The following is a 27,954-nucleotide window of genomic DNA, read 5'->3' on the forward strand; positions in this document are numbered from 1 at the left end:
GATCTGAACGACGGGCATTAAGCTGCCTGTTGGCGGTTGTCCCATTTAGGCACTTATGGGACAAGATGTTATTAACTGATACGAATAATGAGCAAATATATCCCTAAGATCGCATCAAATAGTATAATTCAATAGTTCAAAACACTGCACATCCAAAGCACATATAGACTTCCCATGCAGCGTATCAGTTTAATATGTTTGATGTGTTGATTACATATGTAACTCGTACGCTTGTTCAAAACACTTCTGAGGAAGTGTATGACTGATAGGCTAATGAAACCTACCGCCCATGTAAAACCGACATGTTCTCCCTTCAACCAATGTCTTGTTCCCTAAATTAACATCGGTTGTGTTTTAGTCGTTCTAAAACATCGCAAATACATGCTAAGTATTTACAGATGACAAAATGAACGATGGGGAAAACGGCCATTCCCAAGTTAACTACGAATTTCTTGCTTTCTAAATTGTTTTTGGCGTATGTGGCACAGTCACGACTCTTTCTTTCCGTCGTCCTCTCTTTCCTCCCATCCTTATGCCCGTTCCACACACACATTTTATCCGCGCGTTTATTTGGTCCCCGCTCTTCTCTCTGTCCCTCTTTTTGAGAAGCGGTCACCTTGTTGTGATGTGCGCGCACACCCCGCCTCTACCCAGCTGATGCTTGCGCTCTGTCAATTCCGATTCTGAGAGGACGAGTTGAAGGAAAAAAGGGGGAACGAGAATACCGGGGTCTGCGGAATAGCGCGGTTACAACATCCATGGGTGGCTGTGTAGGCAGTCACCATGATTCCTCGGGCAGTTTAAACGAAAATTCAGACGGAACCGGAGGTAGGAAGCCCGTTTCTCGCAGCATGTCAGGTTTTTAGATTTTCGGGGTGTGCTTTTTTTTCGGTTTATGCAGCTTTTTTTTATGTGTCTTGCCTCGTCTCCTGTCTTTGTGCCGGATGGAATTCCCTTATAACTGGGCGCCTGGGAACATCGCCGCTTCGGTCACCGGTTCCAGTATCGCTCCCTCGGGCCTCGTGCTCACTTAAACACGTTAATGAAAATGTCCATTCGGGAATGCGTTGCGACATTACGGTCGACTCTCTTTTGTCTGCGATAAAGATCCAGACGTTTTTGTGACTTGGTGTCGCAAAGCTGGCTCGTTCCGTTTGAATGTGGGTCACTGTTTTGGTTTTTGGATGTAGAATGTGTAACCTAAAGTAGACTATCTTACCTAGCTAGCTAGCTAATAGATTAAATATAGATAGATTAAATACAGATGTCTTGCAGTATAGAAATGTGGATATGAGTAGCTCTGGGATTCACAGAAACTTTATTGCAGCTCGCAGTAATTCAGTTTACATCGAGTTGTCTCCTGTGGTCGGCATAGCTGAAGGGTGTGTGGAGGGTTTGTACCTAATTGTATTCGTATTTGTGTAGTTAGCAACAATTAAACCTGTCGTGAGGTCTACTGGTAATGGATCTGTAAAATACCAGAGTCGTGTTTCCTTTAAAGTCGAGATTCGATTCCCTTTGTTATGGACGAGTCGCATCATAAGTGAAGTCCAGTGTAAACAAACCGAAGGAACCATGGAAATTTGACAAGTGCGACACATTCGGTGATACGTTAGGTTAGAGCTGGAGTTTTCATGAGACAACGCGTAGGAGTTCGGCTGCGTCGTAATTACTTCTCATTTAGGCTAATTGCGTCACTATCTATACCGCCCCTGCCCAGTCAAACAGCTTGTTTAAGTGACCCCGCTGTAGGTTTATTCATATAATGGAGCCGTGCTGTCTTTGAATGAAATACTTTATATTCCTTGGCAGCGGCGTGACGGCAAACCCTTGGGGTGTCACTTAACATTTGAAGGTGTTTCAAGATAACGGTTCCCTGGTGCCTGACACCGACGATGTTTTTGTTTTGTTTACACTACAGCTGCAATTGTTCCAATGTTTCTGGGGGAGGGGCTTGTCAACAAGCACAAAGCATTTCCGTGACCCTACCCGCGGCATAGAAGACGGCTGTAATTTTTTTGAGGAAGTGTCCTCGTCTTCCCGCTATACTAAAGCAGCTGTGAGTAGCAGCAGTAGCGGTAACTTTTATTTCAATGAGTAAGTGCCGTGTGTTACATTGATTGATAAAATGAAATAAGACGTTAGAGAAAAAAGATGCCTTTCTTCACTTGTAGACAGAAAATATTCACACGGCACGGCAGTGAAACGGGAGCTGCTTTTTCATCCCTGACCTTGGACACAACCAAGACACAGCAGGCAGCTCCCGTGGGCGGCTCCTTCTCAATTATTAAATTACAGCTAAGTGTGTCGGTCAGCCTGACCGACAGTCCTGTTGAAAGTTTGCCACTAAACGCTGAAGGCCAGCTACCAGTTCTCTCAGAGGTTCTGTCTGCAGCGTGGTCCCACGCAATATCCCAAAGATGAATATGTGTTTAATATGTGTAGAGAGAGAGATTGTCTAAAGAAAAGACAGATAGTGAGATGGTTGGAGAGGGTGAGACAGAGTGGGAGAGGCATGCCAAGTCATCCATAGCAGTGTGAAGAGGTTTGGGGGGTTGGTTAGAGGAGTGTAATTATTGGTGGTCAAAATAATATACAATGATGAAGCCTTGTAATGCCACACACACACACACCATGTGTCTGTGAGACTGCTTTATTGCATACAGGTTTCTCAGCCTGGGCAGCGTGGTTGTGCAGGACACCAACTGTGACTGAGATCAGATAGAGAGACTGTGACTTGTACAAGCCTTGTCTTTGAAACCAAATCAAGATCAGGATTATTTACAAATTCATGAAGAACAGAAAATAACCACAACACACAAAGAGGAAAAACAAACGACAAACAAAACAACCCACAAAAATGCTTTGAAACACAAACTGAAACAAAACACTAAACATGTTTTTGGAACATTTTAAAAAAACTTTGCCCTTTCACACTTAAATTTGATCTAGACAACAGTAATAAATACCCCATCCTCGTTCACAAAACAAATCGCACCACCTATCATCATCTTTTTTTTAAATTTTATTTTTAACAAGCATTGTAGTGTTTAACTTGTAAAAAGAGAGCAATAGTGAATGAGGAAGGTTCTAAAAGATGACTCACTGCTTATGGCTGTTTCATATGTCCAGCCAAATAGAACTTTTTATGATTATGATTTCTTCCTAGTCAGAAATGTTTCACATTTCTGTCAGCAGTGTTTGGACAAGTTCATGGATTAGCTAAATCTTGTGCTTTTAGGTTGCAAAGAGGAACCCTGGAAGTGGAGATGTGTTACTGTGACAAGGTATCATATTTGTATAAATATCTGAATTCACTAGATTTCAGGGAGGGAATTGAATAAACCTGCTGAATTATCTGTTATTTTGGCAGGGTTCTCACAGTCTCCCTTTTTTTGCATATGGATGAGAAAGAATGATAACTCTGGATTTTTACTCATTTTTTGAAAATAAATAAATTCAATAAATTAAATTTATTGAAAGTTAAATGTTCAGATACTGACCTAATACATACCTCCTGGTTTAATATTCGAAGGACCAAATATTTGGTCTCATCTTTAGTCTGTGCTAGGAAATAGGAACTTTCATTTTTTTACGTAAACTTTTTTTTCATGCACTGTCTGTTGTCAGGGTAACCAGACTCATGGCTGAGGGACGTTCTGTGGCATATCCCAGGTCGAGGTTACCCGCATGGCTGGGACGGTCTTTGCCAAGCCTCGAGAGAGGAGACAGTCAGGGTCTATATAGTTGTCGTGAGCTGTGATTGCAATTGTGCTGGCAATGTGGCATTGTTTAATTCTTTTTTTGCTGTGAGGCAAGTTTTGCTTTTGTGCGGCGGTTAATTAGCAGAGCTCCATACTTTTTGCCTGGCTGTTTGCGTTCATTCCTTTCTTGTTAGTTGGAACTCATCACCACACTGTCACGGGAAAAAAAAAAAAAAGGCCCCAGATCCAGATGTGCTAATCTGAACTCTGACGCCTTAACGATGGGAAGCTAAGAGTTCTCACAGGAAGCCACATGTATCCACTTTGCTCGACGCCCTGCTTCCTGTCTGCCCCAGGAGCGGTGGCACTGTATGCCTCTGGTTTTGATTGGGAGGAGATGGGCGCATTGGGAGGGAGGGAAGGAGGGATGGAGGGAAGGGTTCGTCCTGGGGGAGGCTTGAATTCCAGGCTGCAAAGTAAACCTTTTGTTTCTTTGGCTTTAGACCTCTCGTGGCAAAATCCCCTCAGAAAATTCCTTGAATACCTTGGCAAGTACCACTTTGAAGACCTCACAGCCCTTGTCCTTTTTTTTCTCCCACATCCTATTATTGATATGCTTTTCTTGCTTCCAGAGAACACTTGTGAAACATCTGGTGCAGCAGCAGTGAGCCCAGAGAAGGATCTCTTCCCAGTCCTCTGTGAGCTGTGGCTATGCAGACATTCCTTAAGACAAATCCCCCGTGGACAGGCTTTGCCAGTAATTCATAAGTCGCTTAGGTCTTATCAAGTCTACCTCTGTAATTCCTAATTCCAGTTCCAGTCGCTTCAGTTCTGTGGAAACCGGCACTAGTTCCACATAAATTCCAGTATGTGGAATTCTTTGACATGGTGGTTGAAATAACGACCTCAACATGGTTCAGCAGCTGTGTGCTGATTTTCTTTGTAATCTCTCTTGTACTTTTTGTCTTAGTAACTTGTTTTGTTTGTCATTTTAGTGGGAAAAAACTAGAATATTTTTGGTTGGGGTCCTAAGAGGAATGTTATAACTTCTGTTTATACTTTGATATTTTACTTGTTGTATTAAGCCTGTTGGCACTTTTTACAACATTACAGTGCAATTTCTCAGCCTGCAGGCTGAAGCTATTGCTGCTTTTATGGGCTAATATCTTTCTCTTGTCAGAGATATTAAATACATCCCCCGTGTCTTGCCCAACGCAGCACCTAACAGACATTTATATCAAGTAAATGACTGAGGGAGAGAGATTTCTGGCATTGAGGCTGTACAAAGCAAACGTTCAGCAGGCGGGAATTGAACGGAATTGATCATTCTGTTTTGTTCAGGGTGCTGAACGTGGCTGAGGATCCGCCATCTCTGAGCTCACAGTCGGTAGGCTCCGATCCCGCTTTTGATCGCCTAGTTTCGATTCAGTGCAGTGTTAGGCCCAAAGCCCTTCTGGGGAGGGCCGGTCTGGGGGAGGGGCGATTTTGGGGGGCCTGGCAGAGGAACAAAGGCTCTCGCCGCTGGCGGCCAGCGGGGGGGGGCGGGGCCACGTGGTGCATCGCGGCACATCTGCCTCCGCCGTCCTCCACGGCAGACGCGCCCTCAATTATTCAGGAAGATATGAAAGTTCATTAGCTCCCGCCTGCACCAATCACAGAGGCCGGTGTTCTCGGTTCAGAGGAGCGTTTAAGAATGCCGGTGGGGGGGGAGCCCGCTGTGTTTTCGGTGAATCTTTTATCTTTTTCTGCTTTTATGCCTCGCGCTTCACAGCCAGACAAACACACACACACACACGCACACAAACCGTCTGGATGCTAATGAGCAGAAGACGTGTATTTAAAGTAGGGAGACTGAGACAGGAGCAGACTGCCCTTTGTGTATTATGGTGTTATTAGTGCGCTGCAGTCGAATCATTGTCACGTGAGCTCTGATTTAGCTATGAAGTGTTATGGAGATGAGCAGGGTATGGCTATGTAGATGAGCAGGGTGTGGTTATGTAGATGAGTAGGGTGTGGTTATGGAGATGAGTAGGAGTGGTTAGGGAGGTTGTTAGGGAGTGTTTGTGGGGAAAAAATCAGGATGTATTTATGGAGATAATCAGAGTTTGTTCATGGAGACTGGGTGCATTCTGGGTGTGTATGGGGGCAAACAAGGCATGCTTAAGGGGATGAACAGGGGGTGCTTATGGAGAAAGAATGTAGTGTTGTGAATGGAATTAAACAAAGCTCGGGGATCACGTAGTAGGGGGAAAAATCACGTGATGAAGACAAGGCCTGTTTTGGGAAAACACCAATCATGTTAATGGCATGTGCCTTTTGTAAGCCAATGAAAATCACCAGTTGGAGTGGAAGCCCCAGCAAGGATGCGTGATTGGTTCGGCCCACACTGTGCTGATGCCTGCGTGGAAACAGCCAAGGCCTCATTGGCTCCTTGTCTTTGAGAAGATGAGATGCGTGGACCGGTGAATGGCTGGTCTTCGTAACCCCGAGAGGGGGTGCGACGAGATGTCCAGTCGGGTGCAGGGGGGACCATCAGGGTCAGAGGTCGTGGTTCTCGCTCTCGTCGCGTGACCTGACTGGCCACATGCTGGAGGAAACAGGTGGGACCTTGCCCTGGCAGCGCCAGGCGCGAAACCCTGGCGTTGGCACATCCTCGTCGGGCCCGGCGCTGTGTCTGTCTCAGCGCGTTACGCTCTCCGCCCGCCTCGGTGCGTCTGCGACAGTCTGTCTCCGTGGGAGTGCGTCTGTGACACGCGGTCTCTGTGTGACTGTCACTCTCTTTATCTCACCCACAGAGTCAAAGAGCTTTTTAATCTCAGCACGACGTGCTTCGTCCCTGACTCCTGACTGGAAGATTTAAGCCATGTTTTTGCATTTCTTGTACAATATTGCATTACATTACAATCTACTTTACATTACATTACATGCATTTAGCAGATGCTCTTATCCAGAGCGACTTCCATCACAATAGAAAATACGTGTATCCATTCACTTTAAACAAGCAACAGCGTCAGGCCAGGCTAACAACACTCCCAGCCCAGTGAGTGTGAGCTTAACACTATTCAAGCCCTACCACAAGTTAACTTGTGCAATCTGACAGAAGCCAAGTATACTGCAATATTGTGAGTTTTATTTGGAAATTAAGATTAGACAAAGTACAGGTTGAGCTGAGCCCACGGAGTCTTCTGTGTGAGAGCGCTTACTGTCTCTCTGGCTGTCCATCCGTGTCAGTCTGTTTCAGTGTTTCAGAGCTTCTGTCTCAATGTCTCTGCGCATCTGTCTCAGTGTGTATTAACCTCCGTCCCTGCCCATACAAAACATGTATCTTTCTAAATTTCTTTCACAGAATATATTTTTTGGCTCAGTCAATGTATTTAAAATGTGTAAAGTATTGCCATTTTGGTACATTGTAATACATTTCTGATCTATTTTAATTATGTTTGCAACATATTCTTGAGCGGCGTATTTCTCAGCATATTACAGTAAGCTTCCTTTCTGTGTGGGTGTGTTGCCCTGTCTCAGTGTCCCCGAGTGCCTCTGCCGCTCAGTCTTGATGGTGGCTCATATTTCCAGTCTGTGCGTCTCACACACAGGGTTCTGTGAGTGTTGCCTGGTGAGTCTAATGGAAAGCAAATGTGAACTCTCTGCTCTCAGATGAAACGCATTTCTGTGACTTTAATGAGGTTTATGTAAACTGGATTGCCCTCACAGTCTGGAAATGCTGGAGTGTTTGTTTGAGGGGGTAGGTGGGTGGTGGTGGGGGGGTTGGGGGTATGGTGAGCACAGTCACTGCCCAAATCGAGTTTACTACGATTACTTTCAGAGTGCAGAGGAGGTAACTGCCTGCTGCCTCGAACACAGTCACGTGCACATGGATTCGCACTTTTCAGGATGGAGCAAGTACACCAGAGCAGCCCCGAAATACAGCACGCAACACCTCTTCCCCCCACCATCCCCCTGTGGTCGCTGGAGTGAGCCACACCTCTAAGATCCTCACACAGATGGTGCTCGTCAGGGACCCTTGTTAAGATTAACTTTGCACGTTTTAATCTTGCAAAAAAACATGTCAAGCTTTGTTTTCTCATCCTCCCCGACCATGCATTAACTAGCCATGCCGTGGTGCTTTCTTTATCCGAGCGTTCACTGCAGAACAGATACCATTTGCCCGCAGATCACCCTGTAGTTAATACACAGTGTTTGCGTGCATAGACCTGTTCCCTCGAGCTGCTGGATACGCAGAAACCCGTCCGCAGTGATTTTTACCCTGAAAGTCTCGACAGCATCTCTCGGTATTTGTCGTGGGAGTCTGTTCAGGGGTCTGTTTATTTGAAGTGACACTGTGGTTTAATGAATCCTCGTGTGCTCTGACTTCTCTGGCACGCACACTGTCCCAGCAGCACCCCTTGCTCCCGTCTTTCTGTAACTGGGGAGTAGCTCCTCCGGCCCCGTGTTTTGTGAGTATCGGTTACCTCTCCTTAAGAGATGGCTCTAGTCAAACATTGTGATGATATAGTATTCTCATACACATGCAGCCGCAAAGCTAGACGACCGAAGTGAAATTAGAGAGGGGGCTTGCATATCTGTTTGATGGAGGAGGACTCGCAGACAGAACAAGGCTTACTTTCCATTCAGTTTCTGAACAATGAAATCATCGCTGCGCGCAAGCCACATACCGATAAGCAGATGAGAATTCTTCCGCGCGGTTCTTGGGGTCTTGGATGGATCAGTGAGTTTTTAATGGGGATTTGCATCTCTCCATTCTCTGTAATGAAAAGGACCGACTGGTAGTAAGGCCGGCTGGCGCCGTTGGCTGAGAGTGGGTGTGGGGGTAGGTTTCACTTCCCTGGGATGTGCTTTAGAATTCTCTGTCGTGCATGTCCGATTGTGATGCGTATCAGAGGATGTATCACATGGAAATATGTGACCGGAATCCCCTGCTTGTCACGGCAGCTTTGTGTCAGATCAACTCTTGTCATTCAGGGTCCCGTGCCACCTGATGTCAGTCCCTGTCACGATCACAGCCAGACTGTCACTTAAATGCCATCACCATGGTCACTCTTGCTGAGTGCAGTGCATGGTGGGATGGATTTCCCACAAGCCCCTGGGAAGCTTCAGGCCTGTTGATCTCTGAAATTGAGGCCAAGCATGAGAGGCAATGCGGAAGAGAAATTTAAGCACAGGCTTCTGTGAAATAAAGGAATTAAAGCATTGCATAGATCTACACAAATAAACTGGAATCCCCACCTTACAAGAAACACCATGATTTGTTTTAGTTCGCATGTGCTTGCTATGACTATTTCAGACCATATCATAAGGCTTTTCAGTGCCTTACTGTGCCACTTTTCTGTAGATACAGCTTATTAAGTACATGTCATCCTTCCTCACGGTTTGGTATATTTCAAACACTTCATTCCAGTATGTGCTCAATGAATAACACATGGCTGTACTCGTCAGTTTGACTGTGAAGCCAGTCAGCTCGTGAATTTTCCTCCACTGCGGAGTGAGGCATGCACAGCTCTAGACGAGATCACATATGAACTGTAATCTACTCTGGCTGATGTTTGGACTGTGCCTTATCAATCGCAGTGTGGCAGCGGTGGTTAGGTTAGAGACCAGGAACAGCAACAGAGAGGTTGCAGGTTAAAAACCCACCATGGGGTGGCACACTGATGGTGTTTGGGCAAAGTTCCCCTTCAGTTCTTACCTGCTATACTAGTATTACTTGATTCTTATTTAGTTGTAGTATCACTATGTGTTATGGATATTGTGATTTGGTGACATTGGGATAAATGGTAGTGTATGTACATAACGACTTCTCATAGTTTTCTAGGCTGTCTAGTTTCAGAATAACACCATTTACCTTGTGGTAGTGCTTGAATGGTGTTGCGTATGCGCTCGCTGGTCTGGGAGTGTTGTTAGCCTGGTCTGACACGGTTGCTCATTTAACTTGGACGGATACACTTCTGTTCTCTTGTGCTAGAAGTCACAGTGGATGTAATGTAATGTAAAGTAGATTACTGCTCACGGAAATATGACATATGTCAAATTGAATCAGCACTAGTCATCCTGGACAATGTAGCATAATGAAAGGAGCTGTTCTGGTGGATAGTCTTTACACTGTTTGCCTGCTCTTTCTCTGGAGGTGCTTAGTTATTGTGGCAGTGTTGTCCATATCATTCAACTCACTTTTCTGGGTTGCTGGTTTCTTAACTGAGGTCTAGCATAGAAATTCAGAGTTATGCAAGAGCACAGTAGATGTCTGGCTTGTTAATGTTGTTATTTTATGGAGAGGAGAGCCCGCTTGCTAAATAATGTGTTTTTAATCTTGTTGGAACTGCACATGTAGACCTGAAAACTGTTCTCAGGTCACTTTTCCAAGTTTGTGCCTGCCTTTGCTACATCATCTAGCTAGGTTTCTGAGCACAATGGGGACTACCATATGTAATATTAATTCAGTATTTGAACCCCAAACCAGAGGGTCATGGGTGTGAGTCCTGGATGGGTGTAACCTTGGGCAGGATGCACCATGCGGATTGGTGCAGGAAGAAACGGAGTGGTAAAACAACATCCCTCATAAACAAAATTCAGGGCTTTAGAAGTTAATCACAGATCAGAGCTGTGTAGAGACAGGACAAGTGGGGCACTTTGTTTAAACACCTGCCTGGGACTGGTGCTCTGAAGCTCGGGTTTTAGTGGAATTCTGGGAGAAATGGACCAGCATGGCCACAGTGTCTAAGCCATGATTCGGTCCCAAGTGTCTCCCCTACGGCAGGAGCACACGGGCACGCTGAACATGTCGCTACTGCATTTATTTACGTGGATCGCGTAGTGTTTTTTTTTTTTTTTTTTTTTAACGTGCGGCTCGTGCGTCACCGCTCTCGGTGTGTGACAGGAAATTAAAATTGTGGGCCATGATGTAAGGGGAGGAAGTGGAGAAATGGAATCTGGGCAGTGAACACAGGGGAACGCGTAACCCGGCCCCTGCTCACTAAGTGCTTCATTATCTTCCTTTTTTCCCTTGCTTGTGCGTCACTCTCAAATTGAATTATTTTTTTTTTCCCCCTCTGTGGCCATTTCTGGGTCACTGGCTGAAGGTGCGGCAAGGCATCAGATACAGAGGTGAATTATTGATGGGGACCTGGCGTGCGCCGGGCCTGACTCCGCCTGGAAGCAGCTGGCTGTGTCCACCGCAGCGTTTCCTGAGGCTTCTGTGCCGTTACCAAACGTTACTTTACTGTAATTTACGGTCTTATCCAGAGCGACTCGCAGCTTCATCCTTGTATACAGCTGGATATTTACTGAGGCAATTGTGGGTTATGTACCTTGCCCAACAGTACAACAGCAGTGCCCTGTCAGGGAATGGAACCAGCAACCTTTTGGTTATGAGTCCTGCAACTTACCAAAATGCTACACTGACGCCTTTATCAAATGCCTTTAACAAACGGCTTTACCATGCGGACTTCTGTGCCCCTTTGAATGGGCACGTATTGGGAGGGTACGTCTGTGTATTTCTTCTTAATGCGAGAACAGGCCCAATCTCTTGGGCCCAGGTGTCTTTGGTGTCTGTGGGGAAGGTTCTAGAAGGTGCGTGTGTCGTGAGGAGTAGTGACACGATGGCCGGACCCTACCAGGCTCAGGGGGGAGAGGCTCTCAGACTCCTGCTGTCGTCACACTGAAACCCAGAGGCTCAAAGGCTCCCCCTTCTGGCAGGCAGATGTTTTTCCCCGTAAGTCATCCCCCTCTGGACCCTTTGGAGCAGATCCAGACTGCCAGCTGGATCGAATGCCTGGAAGCAGGGATCCACACTTATTCACTGCAAGGGCTTTGAAGGTCTCAGATCAGCGTATCGGTCTGGTTAGAGTTCAGTGGCTGGGCTCTGTGTCTGCAGAGAGGCCTGCATTTAGCCCTCCTGGCTGCACTTTATGATCAGGTGATGTCATGTAATGGAATCGATCCTTTCCAAGTCCTTTCAGGACAGCTGTAGAAGTGAAGGGATCGAGGTAGATGGTGTGTGTATGTATATGTGTGTGTACAGTAAGTGTGAGTGCATTTTGTGCATCTGTGTGAGCATGTATGTGTTTGTGTGTGTGTGTGAGAGAGAGAGAGATAGAGTGTGTGTGGGTGAGCATGTGTGTCTGCATATGTATGTGTGGCAGCACTGTGAAGTAGTGGTAAGGAGCAGGGTTTGTAACCCTAAGGTTGTTAGTTTGATTCCCCAGTGGAGCACTGTTATTGTACCCTTGGACTAGGTACTTAACCCAAATTGCCTCAGTAAAAAAACACTCAGCTATGTGAGTGGCTGTGGATAAGCGCATCTGGTGAGCAAATGTAATGTAATGTGTGTGTTCCCCGTCTCTCCAGTGTGGGTGTGAAGGCGACAGTCTCCTGGCTCTAGCCTCAGCACTCAGACAGGCAGGCCCAGACGGGTGGGGGAGGGGGGGGGGTGAGGAGCCTCACCACGCTGTCTGTGGAAGGGAGGGCCTGTCTCTCTCACACTCCTTCTGTCCCACACACACACACACAAAGGCAAGCACGCCTATAGAAAGATGCATGAACACACACATGCACAAACATGTACACACACGCAAAGACACACATTCAAATGCATACTTATATAAACACACACTCATAATGCACTCATAAATGCATTTACGTGCACACACACACACACTGCGCTGCCCTGATCCCTCCCCTCTACAGGAAACAGGAAATAATAAATTCACCGCTCCCTCTACCACAGCTGCTCAGCTTGGCACTGTTTCCAGGTTCATGCAGATGCATATTAATACAGATAATGAAAAGACACAACAATGATTATCTTCTTTTTAAGTGGATTATTTGCTTGTGTTTCAAAAATGTCTTTTTTTGTTAGATAAAGGGGTGGAAGTACTGAATCTGTCGTAACACATCTGTTGTGTGAATGTGTCTATGACTCTCTTCTAACAAGTATGTGACTGCAACTATGACTCTAACACACATGTGAATGTGACTATGACTTTCTTCTAACGTGTGTGAATGTGGCTATGACTCTGTTCTAACACGTGTGTGAATGTGACGATGACTCTGTTCTAACAGGTATATGAATGTGACTATGACTCTCTTCTAACAGTTGTATCAATGTGGCCGTGACCCTGCCGTAAGAATGTGACAGTATAACTCTGTTCTAACACACATATGAAGGCGTGATTTGGATGTGGCTCTGACGGTCTCCCCTCTGTCTCCGCGCCTCAGTGGCTCTGGGGCGCAATCACTCTCTGAAGAGGGAGAAGCCCAAGTGGAAGAGCGACTACCCCATGACGGACGGGCAGCTGCGGAGCAAGCGCGATGAGTTCTGGGACACCGCCCCCGCCTTCGAGGGCCGCAAGGAGATCTGGGATGCCCTCAGGGCCGCCGCCCACGCCTTCGAGAGCAACGACCACGAACTGGCACAGGCCATCATCGACGGGGCCAGCATAACCCTCCCGCACGGTGCGTGACTTCCGCGTGTCTCAATCCTGTTTGTCTGAACCCCCCTTATTCTCTCTTCTAACCTCCTAACATCACCCTGCCCTCCATCCTCTGTATCATCACCCCATTGGCCCGTCCGTGTTAGTCTCCCTCCATGTCTTCCTGTGTACTTTCTGTTCCCCATCTCCCCATCTGACTTCTTCTCGACAGCTCTCCATATTCTCTTTCTCTTGCCAAAGCAGGCAAGGGAAAGATAAGGACGTACACCCACACGCCCTTTGCTTAAGGAGAAGTAACCTGTGTGTTGGGCTTTTTCGGCCGAGCCCGTCTCCGGGGGAGACTTTGGGAATTTGGCACGTTCAGAATGTGCTGTGTTCGCTGTGTGTCATGCGGGAAAAATGCGCAGTCCTGCCTGGTTTCTGTTTTCCTGCGCCTTTGTGTCGGGAGTGCTCTGCAACATGAAGGAACTCGGTGGTTTTACCAAATAAAGTGAATTTGAAAATTCCAAACTTTCCCTCATATATCTCTCTCTTTTCTCTGGCCATCTTCCCTCCTTTATTTTATCTCCTCATCTCTTACTTTCTCATCCCCAGGCGCTTGTCTCCCTACATCTGTTTCTGTCTACCTCCAGTGTTCCTTTGCCATTGTGCCCATCTCACTTGTTCTCCACACCTCCCTCCATATTCTTCCTCTCTTTGTTTTCTCATCTCTTTCTCTCTACCTCTTTGTCTCGTCTACCTCAGCTCGGTCATCTCTCTGTTCACCTCAGCCGTTCTTTATCGTCCTCTACAGTACCAGTCAGAAGTTTGGACACACCTACTCATAGAAGGGTTTATCTTTATTTTAAGTATATTTTCCACATTTTAGAATAATAGTAAAGACATCGAAACTATGAAATAGCACAAATGGAATTATGCAGTGATGAAAAAAGTGTTAAACAAATCAAAACTATCATATTTTGATTCTTCAGAGTAGCAAAAAATATATATATATTTTTTTTTCGGACAGAAATGTATACATAGGCTTTAACTTCAATATTTTTATTTGTCTAAGAAATTTCAAGCATTTAAGAATAAGTCTTTAGATCAAAATGTCTTTGAATGCATGTTTCCCATTATCTTAATCAGGTGTGTTGTGGACTTTTGACTGGTGCTGTAACTGTCTGCCCCCTCACTCTCTTTCTCTCTTTCTCTCTCTTTCTCTCTCTCTCTCTCTCTCTCTCTCTCTCTCTCTCTCAGCTCCCCATCCATCCTTAGTCATCCACTCCTCTGCTCATTGCTATCAGCTATTTTTACCTCTCCTCCCAGCCTCCCTCTCCCGTCTCCTCCTCTCCCTGCATCTCTTCCTCCCTGTCTCTCTCTCTCTCTCTCTCTCTCTCTCTCTCTCTCTCTCTCTCTCTCTCTCTCTCCGCTGGCCTGCATCTGAATATGTTTGCTGAAGGCTGGAGAAGCTGTAGGAGCCCGAAGCCTAAGCAGGAGGATCCCTGGAGCAGCGGCTCCCTCAGCAGAGCCTGGGGCGTTGCAGGCAGACGCGTACACACCGCAAACTGATCAAATGGGCAAATTGGCTTTATCTGTCCTGGTGGAGACAGAGGCCTTCGGGCGGAGTGAGCGTGGCAGGGGGCAGGCGGGAGGGGAGGGGAGGTAAATAGATAAATAAATCAATAGGCTTTCAGAACATGGCAGAGCCGAGCCGAGCAGCGCTGGAAGTTAAAGAGGGAGACAGGAAGGGGGGGTAAAGAGGGGGGAGACAGAAAGAGAACGGAGAGAGGGGGAGAGAGACTGAGAGGAAGAGAGAGAAGAGCTGAGGGTGAAAAAGAGAGAAGAGGGAGTGAGAAACGGGGGGGAAGAGAAAGAGAAAGGAGAGGAAAGCAAAGACGGGAGAAATGAGGTGGAGATGGAGAGAGGGAGAGAGGAGAAGAAAGCAAAGGGAAGAGGAACGAGGGAAAGAGGGGGGAGAGAAACACAAGGAAGAGAGAGGAGAGCTGAGAGTGAGGAAAGGATGGGGAGAAAAGGGAGGGGGAGAAACAGGGGGAAGACAAAGAGAGAGAAGAGAGGAAAGCAGAGAGCAGGGGAATAAGCTACAGAGTGAGAGACAGCACAGCAGCAGAGAGGGCCCGTCTGAGCCTGCTCTGTGTTAGCAGGGAGCGTGACTGCTTCTGACAGCGCTAATTAAAACCGCATTGAGACCGGGGAGCCTCGGTCGTGTCCCCCTCCCCTCCCCCTTAACCCCCCCACCAACCCCTCCCCGGGCGGGATCACGGCCTGGCCACTGCTCCCTGTCAACGCCCCGTCGCTCGGTGCGCCGGCTGTGAAATGCTGATTTATCAGGGCTGTTGAGGACCCAATTGTTTAGGTGACGCGCAGCCCCTGCGGCGGCTTAGCCTCGGCTGACACTGCTACAATAGCTGCTCTGAGCCTCGGCCTGTTACGAGCTCCTGCCCCGCACTTCTGATAAATCAGGACAGGATGGGGGGTTGGGGGATGGGGGGAGCGGGCGATGTTGCGATGGCAGAGGGAGTCCTCATCGATCCAAAAGTGGGTGGAGCTACCATGACTCGTATAAGCCAATCATACGACTTTGTTCTCTCCATAGGAAAGCACTGATTTGGTCGTAGCAGTGAGCCACTGGGTGTGTGTGTCAATTAGAGGTGCCAGGGTTGACGACTGAGAGCCTATGTGAAAAGACGGAGTGAAAAACTCAGCTGAAACTGGCGTAGCGCTTGTTTGTTTCTGTGGGCATCGACTTCGGAAATTCGAGTCAGCAAGAGAAGTCGGAGATGACATACTGAAAGCAGGTGCATTTTGGTGCCTTCGTGTGCAGCGTGCCGTCAGTGCAATGGAGACATAACCACTGACAGCACGTGGTGGCATCATTCATTGCAGGGTTTCATGAAGCCTCATCGCCACGTCGCTAGGAAACTGTGTAGCCGCTTGCATGCCCTGTAACACCACACAGCCGCCACCCTCCTCTGGAGTCAGGTGCTCGTAGAGGCGGAAACGAGGAGCTCCGGCAGTCTGCACAGAGCAGCCTCTGGAACAGCGTGTTAGATTAGCGGAGCTCTCCGCCGCCTGGGTAGAGACTCCAAGCGGGGGTCGTGTCGGGAGAGAGAGACGTGAGCCTCCAAGAGTGCCCCCTCCCCTGAACGCCGCACCTCCCGCACCCCCCCACCCCCCCCGACCCCATGGCGCAGGGCGCTGGCTGCCTATGCTGGTGTGAGAGGGGGGCGGAGATCAGGCGCAGTGTGAAAAACCGAAGGAATTATGGGGCCGTGTCCGCCACCTCGCACACAGGCCGTGCTGATAGTGCTGCGCGAGAGGGCCGTTTCTCTCAGGTGAGCACCTGGGTCTCGGAGGATGGGGTCCCGGTGCCGTTATTGGGCACAGTCTTGAGCTACAGGCCAAAAGTGGTGTAGGTGTGCTTACCAAGTGCACTCTCAGACCTCCGGCTTCCTGCTCTAGCCCCTATGCCGGTCAATGTGTCCTTCCCTAAGTCCCGAGTGGTCCGATTGAGAGAGCAATGGAATGGAAGCAAGAGCTTTGCCTTGAGAATCTCCTTGCACTGTGGATTTTCCTCCAGTAACACAACCAGCATTCCCCATTTCCTCTACCCCTACACCCTACCCCTCCACCTCATTCATTCCACTTGGTGGCAAAATTACTTTACATTACATTATTGGCATTTAGCAGACACTCTTATCCAGAGTGGCTTACATAGGTTACTATCTTTGCATATTATCCAATTATGCAGCTGGATATTTAATGAGGCAATTCTGGGTTAAGTACCTTGCCCAGGGGTACAGTAGCAGTATCAATCAAACCAGCAACCTTTTGGTTAAAAGCCCTGCTCCTTACCACTGTGGAACACTGTGGTCCCTGGTAATGACCAGACATATTGGCTCTGAGAGTGTGATGTGCAATTGGCGCAGCCAATCCTAACACCTTCTCTTGCAGCTAGCATCCCAGTGCCATTGTGAGGCGTACTATAGACATCACCATCTCTCTGTTGCCTAGCGCCAGTGATGTGTGATGCACGCACCCCATCAGGGACAGGTGATTATGACGTTCATTGTAGTATGACATCACAAAGCACCACATCATAAAGCACCAGTCACAAATTATCAGCAATTCACAGAATCACAAGGCCTCTCAGCTGCAGTGCTTACCCAAAGAACAGGATACATGCTGCACACCCACCGTTAATATAACTATGTGATAATATTGTTAAATGAGTTTCTGTCCAGTCATCTGGTTCAAAAGTCACTCCTTTCACTTTCAGCTAGTTTTCTCCAGACCTCTTTGTTTCATCTGCGGTGAATTTAATCTGACTGGGGGAAGAAGAAAAAAAATCCCTTACGAAGCGCAGATTTGATGTAACTTCAGGCATCATTACAGGCAAATGCCTTTTACCCCTTCCTTCCACTTTAATCTGAAACACAGCGTCCGGAACGGTTATCTGAAGTGTGTCCGTGACCCACAGCTAACAGCAGCACTTTTAAAATTTCGTCTTCAACACCCCAAGCGGTCTCATGTAATAGGCTTTGGTGAATGAACCGGCAGGTCCATTTATTTTGTTAAGGCTCAGTGCTGTAAAATTTAGAGTTTAGGCATTCAGATTATTAAATTTAAACTATTGCATTAAGGTGCTACTGGGGAGATTTTTATAGACATGGAATGACATTTTTTTGCATTTTTATTCCTTTATGTGCTGTCATAATGTACTGCTTCTAACTGTCAACATCCTCTCTGCATCAACTGGAGAGGAGAGAGTGTTCTGATTGGTCTATTGGGGCAGAGGTGGGTAGAGTCAGTCTGTGGACTTTAGGATTGCTCCATTGTGCTTTTTCTTAGTTTTCACACCTCTGCTGGCAGCCTGGCATTAGGGAAACGAGTCAGAAGAGGGGTTTTCTCCCGGCGTCAGGGAGCTTGTTTGAAACCAGGGGAGAAAGTGGATCACGGAAGCGGAGGGCAGTGGGAGTGCATGTCAGCTGAAAAAAAGAAACACTCACCGCTCTTTAAGCAGTGGACGTGGAGATTCCAGTCGCCGGTGGGTATTTCACTGTTTCAAAGAAACCAAGGCCTTCATAGCTGTTTCCGACAACTCTCAAGTCACTGTGATTCCCATGCTGTTTATAACATAACATTTTACAGGTAGAGTTTCCACGTATAGAGGACGGCGGGGGGTCCAAGTGTGAGGAAACCCCCTCCCCCCCCCCTGCCCCCCCTTTTTCTGCCCTCGGGGTGCTGCACTCTACGTAGAACGAAGAAGCGAGAGTGTGACCACAGAGGCCACGCTCTCTCTGTACTTCTGAAAGCCCCGCAGCTTTGAGTGGGGGGGGGGCATGTAAAAATAGTGACATAACGCACTTGGTGACACACGACACCCAAAAGGTCAAGCCCCAGCACCCCTCCCCCAAACCCCCCGCCCTGGTGAGCGCAGCCTCGGGTGCGCTTTGGAACCTGCTTAGTGCTTGTACAGTCGCCACGATGCTGTTTTTTTTTTTTCCAGGATAGGATACCCTCCACTTCCAGCAACGGGATGACATTCGGCTGGTGCCTGTAATTTTCAGGGAGCTCTTCTGATAAAGAGAGGAGGAGAGGCTCTGCTCTCCCACACGGCCATAAGAGTGACAGAGGGGGGAAGAAAAAACCCTCACTGAAAAGAAAAAGTATGACTGTAGCTTTCCTTACCAGCGATGAGTGGCTTGCAGAATGAGTCTATCTTTCAGTACAACAATTACATTGAAAGAATTTTTCTTTTGGATTGACCTCAGATAAATCAGATATGTGAATTTGCCGGTTCCTAGGGCAGATATTACAAGGGGCTTTGTGAGCACTCACTTTAACAATGTGTACAGATTCACGTCAAATTCACCTCTTCACTCATTTTTGCTCCGTAATACACCTTGAACATAAGAGATGGAGAACTGCAGAGAGATGTGACTTCAGTGTAATATCTCCCATCACGCCTCGTGGCCTTACACAGGAGGGAGAGAGAAGACATTTTGAAAATGGTTTCACTGAGACTGGGAGTGTAATCAGTCCTGTAAACACGTTGTTATGAACCAGCATAGAGGCGTGGCAAGCGCACTTAGTCAAACTGGTGTTCATTTCTAAAGGTGTATGTTTATGCAGACCACAAGGAACTGATTAATTGGGTATTTGAGACGCCATGCATGCTACTCTTAGAAAACTCCTGCTGGACTCGAGAAGTACCAGATTTATAATTAACCTTATACTCTTGGACATTAGCCTTGTCTGTGGTGTATTTTTAAAGGGAAATTCATGTTGCTGGAGGCTGTTTGTGCCAGAAATATGAATCAGACATTAAAATCCTGTCCCTGCTCACGTTTGATATATAGGCAGTTGACTTGACTCGTCAGCAATTTGGTGAGCCTTTTATCTGACAATTGTTGAAGTCCATGGGGGATAACTCTTGTACCGCTGTGCTGAGAATAATAGGTTCAAAGAGAAGCCAGCATTAGTCATTTCTTAGTGATTTGGGTTGCTCTGACGCCTTTCCCTTTTTTTTCCCCTGTTATTTACGTCAAGGCATTATCGGGACTAGAGCCTTCTCATTTAAAGGAGATTGTGGTCCTGTCTGTGATTAACTGACAAGGATTGACCGATCTGTAACTTTCCAGTAGGTTACAGTGAATTAATGCAGCACATCTCTACTGGCACTTTTTACGGTAATGGTGGAATGATAAGAGAAAATGGTGGCATGCTGGGTAATGTAGTCCCATTGTTCAGTGAGAAACCATTACTCTAATAATAATAGATAATAATAAGTAAGGCTTATTTGTCACTAAGGTAGACTCTACCTTATCTACTAATGTAGATTTTGAACAGATAAGACTCACCTCTATCTCTGCAGTCTGTTTTCCATTAAATTCATAGATAATTTTTCATTTCCATACCGAACATCTTCTCCCCTCGCTTACTGAGTGAGAGTTCTTCCCTTTTTTCGCTGTCATAAGGTGCTTTTAAATTCTGCTTACTGTGACAGGAATTAAACAGTCACCATGTAAGCAAGTGTCACTCAGCAAATGCCAGAACGGAAGACGGAGACAGGTCTTTATGAATGTGTGTCGAAGCTGCGATAGCCGAGGCAGCTAATTTTTTACAACGACAGCCTCCGCCAGTTCCCCCCATGGGGGCAGGTGTCTGGCGCATTTCCTTCCTCTCCCTTAGCGAAGCGTGCTTCCCTGTATTCTAACAGATTGAAATGCAGCACTGTTTGGATGGCCATCTGCGCTGAAGCAAATCTCAGTGGCCACATCAGGCGGCTGAAGCAGCCATCTTCAGAGGAGGTGCCAGGAGGGCCGGAGGGGGATCGGTCCTCAGCCCTGCGTGTGGATCGTATCTCCACAGCCCTCTGGAAACATCTATACACACTTTGGACTTATCTTCATGATTTATTTTCCTTTTGGGAGTCAAATCGCTCCCGCTTTGTCGAAGGCACTTAACTTTTGAGCTGACCTCACACCCCTGATCATTTTTCCTGAAGTGTGTCCACTCCGTGCTCCAACTCACAGCTTACCAAATGAACATTTTGGCTTGCCGGTCCGAGCGCAGCTGAAAAAAAATCATTTTGGTTCAGCGCTGGCTTCCTTCTCATTCGTTATCATGGCGACGCCGGTTGCTTGCTTTTTGAGATATCATCTTTCCAGAACGGTCCACTGCCAGAGTGAATCATGGTTCTCCTACTGTGCGGGAGATATGGAGGGAGGCCCATGTTGAAATATCTCACACCAGCATGGGCTAGCCTGCTTTTTTTATGTGCGTTATTATTTTTATCCATTTTATTTTCAGCAAGTCATTTTCTTTTCAGTTCTCTCCTTTGGTTCAATATTTTTACTTCAAGAAAATATACAGTATTACTGCATGTATGGATATACTGTTTGTGTGTGTGCATGTGTGTATGAGTATGTGTGTGTTTGTTTGTATGTTATGAGTACGTGTGTCTGTTTAAATGATTGCGTGTGTGTGTGTCTGTCTGTCTGTCTGGTTGTATAAGTGAGTGTGCGAGTGTGCGGGGCCTTGTTTATGTGAATGTTAGCAGGCAGCCGCCCATGCGGTCAGTGACTGACAGGGAGCGCAGCCCGCTGTGCCTCCAGCCTGAGGAGGCCGCTCCAAGGCCCTGCAGGTTATCACAGTAATTTCACCCTCTGACAGGCAGCCCGAGTGACTGACAGCCACCTGACCCTGCCCCTCACCTGCCTGTCACATGCCACACAGCTAACGCATCACTGACAGCGCACACAGCCGTCGCCGGCTCTTCCTGTCCCCGCAAACACCACAGCCAGTCAGGATCCGGGTCTCTGCAGATCAGACACCCCCAAACAAACACATCAGTTAGTTCCATTTAAGCTGGCCTGCCTGCACCGGTGGTTCCTGACAGTTTATCTTGACTCACCACTGATTAAACAGCTGGGATAAGCACAGGTCCTGTCATAGATTTTATTTCAGATTGGGAAAACTGAAACGTTTTCATAGATTTGCATGCCGTTTTTTCCCCTCTGTTGAAAGTCAGAGCAGGTCTGTCTGGTTAATAAAGCCGGGGTGATAAAAGGAGTGGGAAAGAGAGCTCCCATCTCCTGCTGAGCGCTTGTTGTTGCTGAGGACAAAACCGCGCGTCACTCACACGCTCACCCGTCTCCCGGCTGACTGACAGAACTGGGGCGCCAGCCCTCCCTTCGATCGGGGCGGAACACCCGCTCCCAGGTGATGCTCTCTGAAGCTCTCCTTTCCACACTCCCTCTCTCTCTCTCGCTCCCTCTCTCTCTCTCTCTCTCTCTCTCTCCTTCTCTCTCTCTCTCTCTCTCCCTCTCTCTCTCTCTCTCCCTCTCTCTCTCCTTCTCCCTCTCTCTCTCTCCCTCTCTCTCTCTCTCTCTCTGTCTGTCTGTCCCTTTCTCTTTCTCTCCCCCTCTCTGTCTCCCTGTCTCTGTATCTCTCCCCCTCTCTGTCTCCCTGTCTCTCTCTCTCTCTTCTCTGTTTCTCTCCTTTTGGCTCCGTCCCCTGTTTGCTCGCTCTCTCTCCCCCCCTCCATCACAGCAGACAAGGATGAGAAAGTGCAGGTAAAGACTCCCCGTCCAAACTCTTAACAAACAACTTTCTACCGTGTACCTAGAATGGCTCTGTGAAAGCATAAACCCAGGGAAAGAGTTTGACCAGACAGAATGTTTATCGAACATCCTTGCAAAGGTCATCTCCTTGATATGTTCTTGGTCAAATCTCAACAACACAACTTCATTCATTTTAGATGATTAAAAGTGTTTTAAAACACTGGCTTGATAAAGTTTAATGATAACTGTGAGGTCATTCACAGGTGTTCAGAGAGTGAATCTTTGTGCCCTTTAATTTGCTGAGAGCCCATCTTCTAAATCTCAAAGGAGGGAGTCTCCTCTCCTCCCACACTAAGCACCACTGCTCTTGAAGGAGAAAATATAATAGCGTAAAAAAATGATCCTGTTATGATTGACCTGCTCGCCATCTTAGTAAGAGCCAAATGCTGCTCTCCATTAATTCTTGTACTATTAAAAGAGACAAAGGTTTACTGCGCAGGAACAATACAAGGGTTAATGGGCCGTGACGATCTCACTTCCTGCCTATTGCTCCGTGTGTCCCTCCTTCTCTCTCCCCCTCGCAGTTCACTTCAGCGGCTCTTTTATAGATCTTGTTAAAATCACGGTCACCTCTGTATCTTAGCGCTCAGCTTGGCTGCGTATCAGCCCTCTAAATCAAACACTGGGAGAGATTAACCTGAGCCACTTCTTGTTTGAGGCTAGTGGTGCGTATATCTCTGTACATGTTCTGTGTGCTCACACCGGATGTCGGCTTTGGTTCTCACACGGATCTTGGCACCATGCCTCTGGCTGAGTGGCTGCATTGTCAGGGTTAATAACAGGCTATAATGATTCCTGTGTTTGGAAGAAGGGGAATGATTGCATGAGTAGTGTTATTAACGGGCTATAATAACTCCTGTGTTTGGAGGAGGAGGAAAAAGAGCTTAGTCCTGATCCCTAGCTGGCAGGAAGGCGGCTTCGCGCATCTTAGGGTCGTATGCATGTAGGCACAGATATGCGCGCACGTGTGTGTGTGTGTGTGTGTGTGTGTGTTTGTCTATCTACATGTGTAACCTGTAGTCAAGCATTGCAAGCCTGCTTTTAACAAAAACTCCTAGCCCCCTCCCCCACCCCCCAACACTTATTGGTGAATCACAAAAGCTATTTATAGCAAGGATTATTCTGTACACACCCGCGGACACCGTGAAATGACTTAAATCGATTCCCAAACCCCAGCAAGGGAGAGAGGGAGGGACAGGGAGGGGGTCCGGAGGTTTTTTGTGTGTTCCCCATCAGCCGGGGCGACGTCTCATTACAGGAACGGAACGGGCAAGGCCCTGACAGCCTCAGATACCCAGGCCTCTCCTCCAGAGCCTTTGGCATTTAATAGGGGGAAAAAATGATCTCCTCAATATTAAACTCCACTCAGCATCTAAAATGGATTTTGATTTTATGCTTGAGAGAGCCTCAAGCCTAGCTAAAAATGTGCAGCGACTCTGCGCATGCAGTTGGGTGCGGACTTTCATCCGGGTGAGGACTCCATAGCGCTCCATTCCCTCTCTGTATTGCCTTAAAATTGTATTACGCAGTGCAAAAATGAGCGATGGAGAGACTTCCAGGTGAACAGCATTGACGTGAAAAGCGAGAAGGGTGCTGTGCTGTTAATCAGCTCTCTTTGGAGCCGTGGCATTTCTCTCCTCTCTCTCTCTCTCTCTCTCTCTCTCTCTCTCTCTCCTCCGAAACGGAGCGGACGGCACAGCTCGTGATTTAATCGCTCCGACGCCCTGGCAACGTACGCCTGCCATTTTTCAAAGCACCATTTCAGGACAGGACAGATGCCTGGCGGAGCGAGCCATTCGCAGGCGCCGATAAATACCCCCGTGGCAGTTGCGTCCAGGTTTCGGGGAGTGATTTACGTGCCAGGCAGTGGCGGTATCGCCTCCCCTTCTTTATCAGCGCGTTCTCCTCGGGCTTGGGGGGGGGGGGTCAGGGGAGTGGGGCGTCGACCCAATTGCGTCCGGCGACAGAAGGTTGAGACAAAACCTCTCGGGGGCGTAATTTGTGTTGATCGAGTGTTATTTTTAGCGACAGGCGTCCGCGGCCAACAGGTGATCGGGTGGGCGGAGGACTTGGCCCAATTCAGAAGGATTGTTTAAGCAAAATGCTTTCAAAGTGTTTGACGCAGCATGCTTTTTAGCTTGTAATCTGTAGGGACATTATAGGCTTTATGGAAAGGTCATTCCACCACTTTTCATGTGATTTCGCTTTTTGATATTTCGCTAGAATTCATAGCTAATAATTTAGCCTGATGTGTGCTCCTGATGCGTAGACCAACTTCCAAAAGCCATGAAATTTTATTGGCTTAGCGGTCATGGTGCGATGCGAAGCAGGCCTCTATTTTTAACAATTTTCAAAATGTGCTTTGTTTTCCACATTTTTCATCAGCCCAGTCGACACTAGCATAAGCAATTTCTTTCTCTTCCCTTCCCTCCCCACGCTATGTCTATGTTGTTGAATTTTCAAGGTATCCAGTGTATCTCTTAAATCTGTATGATCTCTGTCAAAATGGTGACCAGTGGAAAAGGCCATATAATAGCAATCCTCACGGATCAGCCAGGTTGTATGGCATCTCCCTCTCTGCAGTTCTCCGCCAGTTGTTCTGATCTCCCTCCCTGGCTGAGAGAGGAGTTGTTTAGTCTGTTTATCCTTTATTTACCCTGACTGGTGTGCTGAAAACGTAATCTCATTTGGGAATGATGGCCTGGCGTGGATCTTGCAAAGCAGCTTGTGCAGAGAATAAAAGCAATCAAACTAACAGCCAAACACAGTGTAGCACGACACAGACAGCAATGTTAGCAAAGACTGCAGCCTTCACATAAAGGGCAGCGTACAGCAAAATGGGTGCTCAACAGAACCCTGTCAGAGGGGCGTGTTTCAAATCTACAGTTACATCCAATGATTAGAAAAGACTGTAGTGTGAGCAGCCACACAGACAAATTCACCCAGGAGGCTATGCAGTAAAGAATTACTCTCATTGGCTGTTGGAACACAGGGTGACCCAGATTAGTGTGGACTCTGAGATTATGGTGATTTGGAAGAGATATGAAGGAGATTGGAGTAGCACATCAAAGGGGGAGGGGGGTTTCCAGTAAACCAGAGGGAACCAGTGAGGCAGTCATCTCTCTTATAAAGGGACTGCCAGCCAATAAGAGTATAAAGGTCATGGTCTGGGATGTGGTTGAGAGCTCCAGTGGTCTGAGTAGGGCAAAGTGTGGCTTTGTCATATGACTGAAACGTGAATGGGTGTCTGATATAGATTCAAACCTGTAATCTGTGTCACCACAGATGGGGGAGTGACCATCAGAGGAGCAGCATGTGTTTGGGCCCTGAAAGACTGTGATGTCAGGGTACAGATGTATGTGTTAGGCATACTATCAATGTGGCCACACTGAAAACAGAATAGGACCCAAGAAGGAGCCTTGAGGGACTCCCTGGATGATAACACAGGTTTAGGAGTTCTGGTTATTAGAAATTCCAGGCTGAGTGTGGTTGAGGAAAAAATTCTGCCTTCCAAGATATGAAGATACTGCAGTGCGTATATAAGTGCTAATAAGCCATATCTATGTAACTCAGACCATTACCAATCTCCCAGTCTAAAATTATACTACGGGTCGGTTCTGGTACAATGTGATTGGCATCCGTCAGCCAGGTCAGTTTAGGGGTCATGGCATGACCTTAGGACAGTGGTGGTGTAGCAATGAGACTATAGTGAATGGTCTGGAAAGCAAGCCAGACTTTGACTAGCATGCTGCCAGTGATACCAGAATATTGCGTTCCAAGGGGTTAGGTGGAAGGGAGGAGATTTTGAGGAGGTCAGTGGAGACCTCCCGGTTTCCGCAGAGTTTAGATCATTGTTGTGAAAAAAGGCTTTTGATTGTGGAGCCAGCATGGGCCACCCATGAGCCTCCACACCATGGTCAGTCGGCGCTTATCAGATCAGTCAAGGAGGAAATGCCTTGAAGTAGGACAGCAGATCTGATCAGGATTTCATATTGAAAACAACACAGACACACAGAGATACAGAGACATACACACATACATACACACAGATTAGCAGACACTGAAACAATATACTTATTGTGTTCCTGTCTCCAAGGTTACTGTCCCGTTGTGTTTGTGTATTGAATCCTGTACGAGCCATTCGGTGCATAGATGTCTTTCACCTCCAGACTAGCAGAAATTAGCTCCTGAACACTCTTTCAGTCTAGAGAACTGTTTTCATAATGGTGTCGTGTTCAAGGGTAGTTTATTCGTGTAATGTGGATGTATTGGGGTGTATTGTCGGTTAAGTATGGCTAGATAATTAGTGGTTAGAGCACTGATTGAGATTCTGGCTATGCCAGAACTGATACAACCTTGAGTGAGGCACATAAGATAAATTTTTAAGAAATAAAATGGGTAATATCTGAAATAGTAATATCTGCATTAGTAGGAATGTTGTGTACAGCTTATGCCACACTGAATAATATACTGCATAGCATGTGTTAAATGAATAGGGCACTCTATAGAACAGAATGAAAAGAGGGAGGGGGGTATTTTATTGGGAACAGTTTACAGCCCTGAAAGACGGGGTTGTCATCACACAGTGGTATGTCATGCAGTGAAACTCCAAGGCCAAATAGTTCAGCCGAAATGCACCGATGACAGCATGAAAATGATGTGGAAATCTCTCCTGAATGCCTTGGTGATTCATCCTTGGCTTAAGCAGAAGGGCTACGTGTTCCTTATTTTCTCTCTGCAGCGGCAGGAAAGAGCTAACGTCAGACGGAGCTGTTTCCCAGCGCGCCGAAATGAAATTTTGGCTGAAATGTCACGGTGCGGCGCCCGTCCGTCGGTGAGCGAAACCACGGTGTGGTCCCTCGCCTCGGTCCCCCGCGTGGCCTGCTTCTTCCCCTCCCTGCCTCGCTGGCTTCTGCTCTCAGTTCCTGGATGAGCACGGGGGTGGGGGGGTGGGGGGGGGGGGGGGGAAAGGCACAGATTGCAAACACCACGCTACCACACAGCTGCAGTCAGAACAGCGTATTTGTTCTACCGCCCATTGCCTGTTTTGTTCCTCTCTGGTCACGTTGTGCAGCAGGTGCCCTGGTTCTGCATCGGTCATTCCAAACTTCTGGTCAGGACAGTGCTTGTGCGTCATTGCGTGGTCTCCGTGCTCATTCGCGGTTCCTGTGGTTGTGGTTAGCCGGTAAAAACTGCGGGCGGCACCATAACCCTCTGTTCCCTCCACCTCCTTCCCCACTTCCTCCTCCTCCAGGTGCCCTGACGGAGTGCTACGACGAGCTGGGCAACCGCTACCAGCTCCCCGTCTACTGCCTGGCCCCGCCCATCAACATGATCGAGGAGCGGAGCGACCCGGAGGTCCCGGAGGCACCGGAGCCGCCGCCCCCGCCGCCCGGCTCGGGCCAGGAGTGCCAACTGCGGCTGCGCCTCTCCACGGGCAAGGACCTGCGGCTGCCCGTGCGCACCACCGACTCGGTGCAGCACATGAAGCGCCGCCTGCAGGCCGAGGAGGGCGTGGCGCCTGCCAGCCAGCGCTGGTTCTTCTCCGGGCGGCCGCTGACGGACAAGATGAAGCTGGAGGAGCTGAAGATCTCCAGGGACTACGTGGTGCAGGTGATCGTCAGCCAGCCGCCCGCGCTGCCCCCCGCAGAGAACCCCACGCCTGTGGAGAGCTAA

The 27,954-nt window shown here is 47.7% G+C and overlaps 1 protein-coding gene across 1 annotated transcript; it reads left to right on the top strand.

Moving 5' to 3' along the window:
* Window positions 1-605: 605 nt before the first annotated feature.
* LOC118775305 (ubiquitin domain-containing protein 2-like) lies at window positions 606-27,954 on the top strand. The gene is made up of 3 exons (XM_036525164.1): window positions 606-828; window positions 12,936-13,172; window positions 27,533-27,954. The coding sequence occupies exons 1-3, from the start codon at window positions 759-761 to the stop codon at window positions 27,952-27,954; spliced, it is 729 nt and encodes a 242-aa protein (XP_036381057.1). The 5' UTR covers window positions 606-758.

Source organism: Megalops cyprinoides, chromosome 3 (assembly GCF_013368585.1).
Source record: "Megalops cyprinoides isolate fMegCyp1 chromosome 3, fMegCyp1.pri, whole genome shotgun sequence".
Taxonomy (NCBI): Eukaryota; Metazoa; Chordata; class Actinopteri; order Elopiformes; family Megalopidae; genus Megalops; species Megalops cyprinoides.

What these genes read in the sequence shown, in the direction of transcription:
- LOC118775305 (XM_036525164.1), top strand. Translation starts at nt 759, where the DNA reads ATGGGTGGCTGTGTAGGCAGTCACCATGATTCCTCGGGCAGTTTAAAC. An exon ending in AAATTCAGACGGAACCGGAG is followed by an intron (nt 829 to 12,935) that starts GTAGGAAGCCCG and finishes TCCGCGCCTCAG; the next exon opens with TGGCTCTGGGGCGCAATCAC. An exon ending in CAGCATAACCCTCCCGCACG is followed by an intron (nt 13,173 to 27,532) that starts GTGCGTGACTTC and finishes CTCCTCCTCCAG; the next exon opens with GTGCCCTGACGGAGTGCTAC.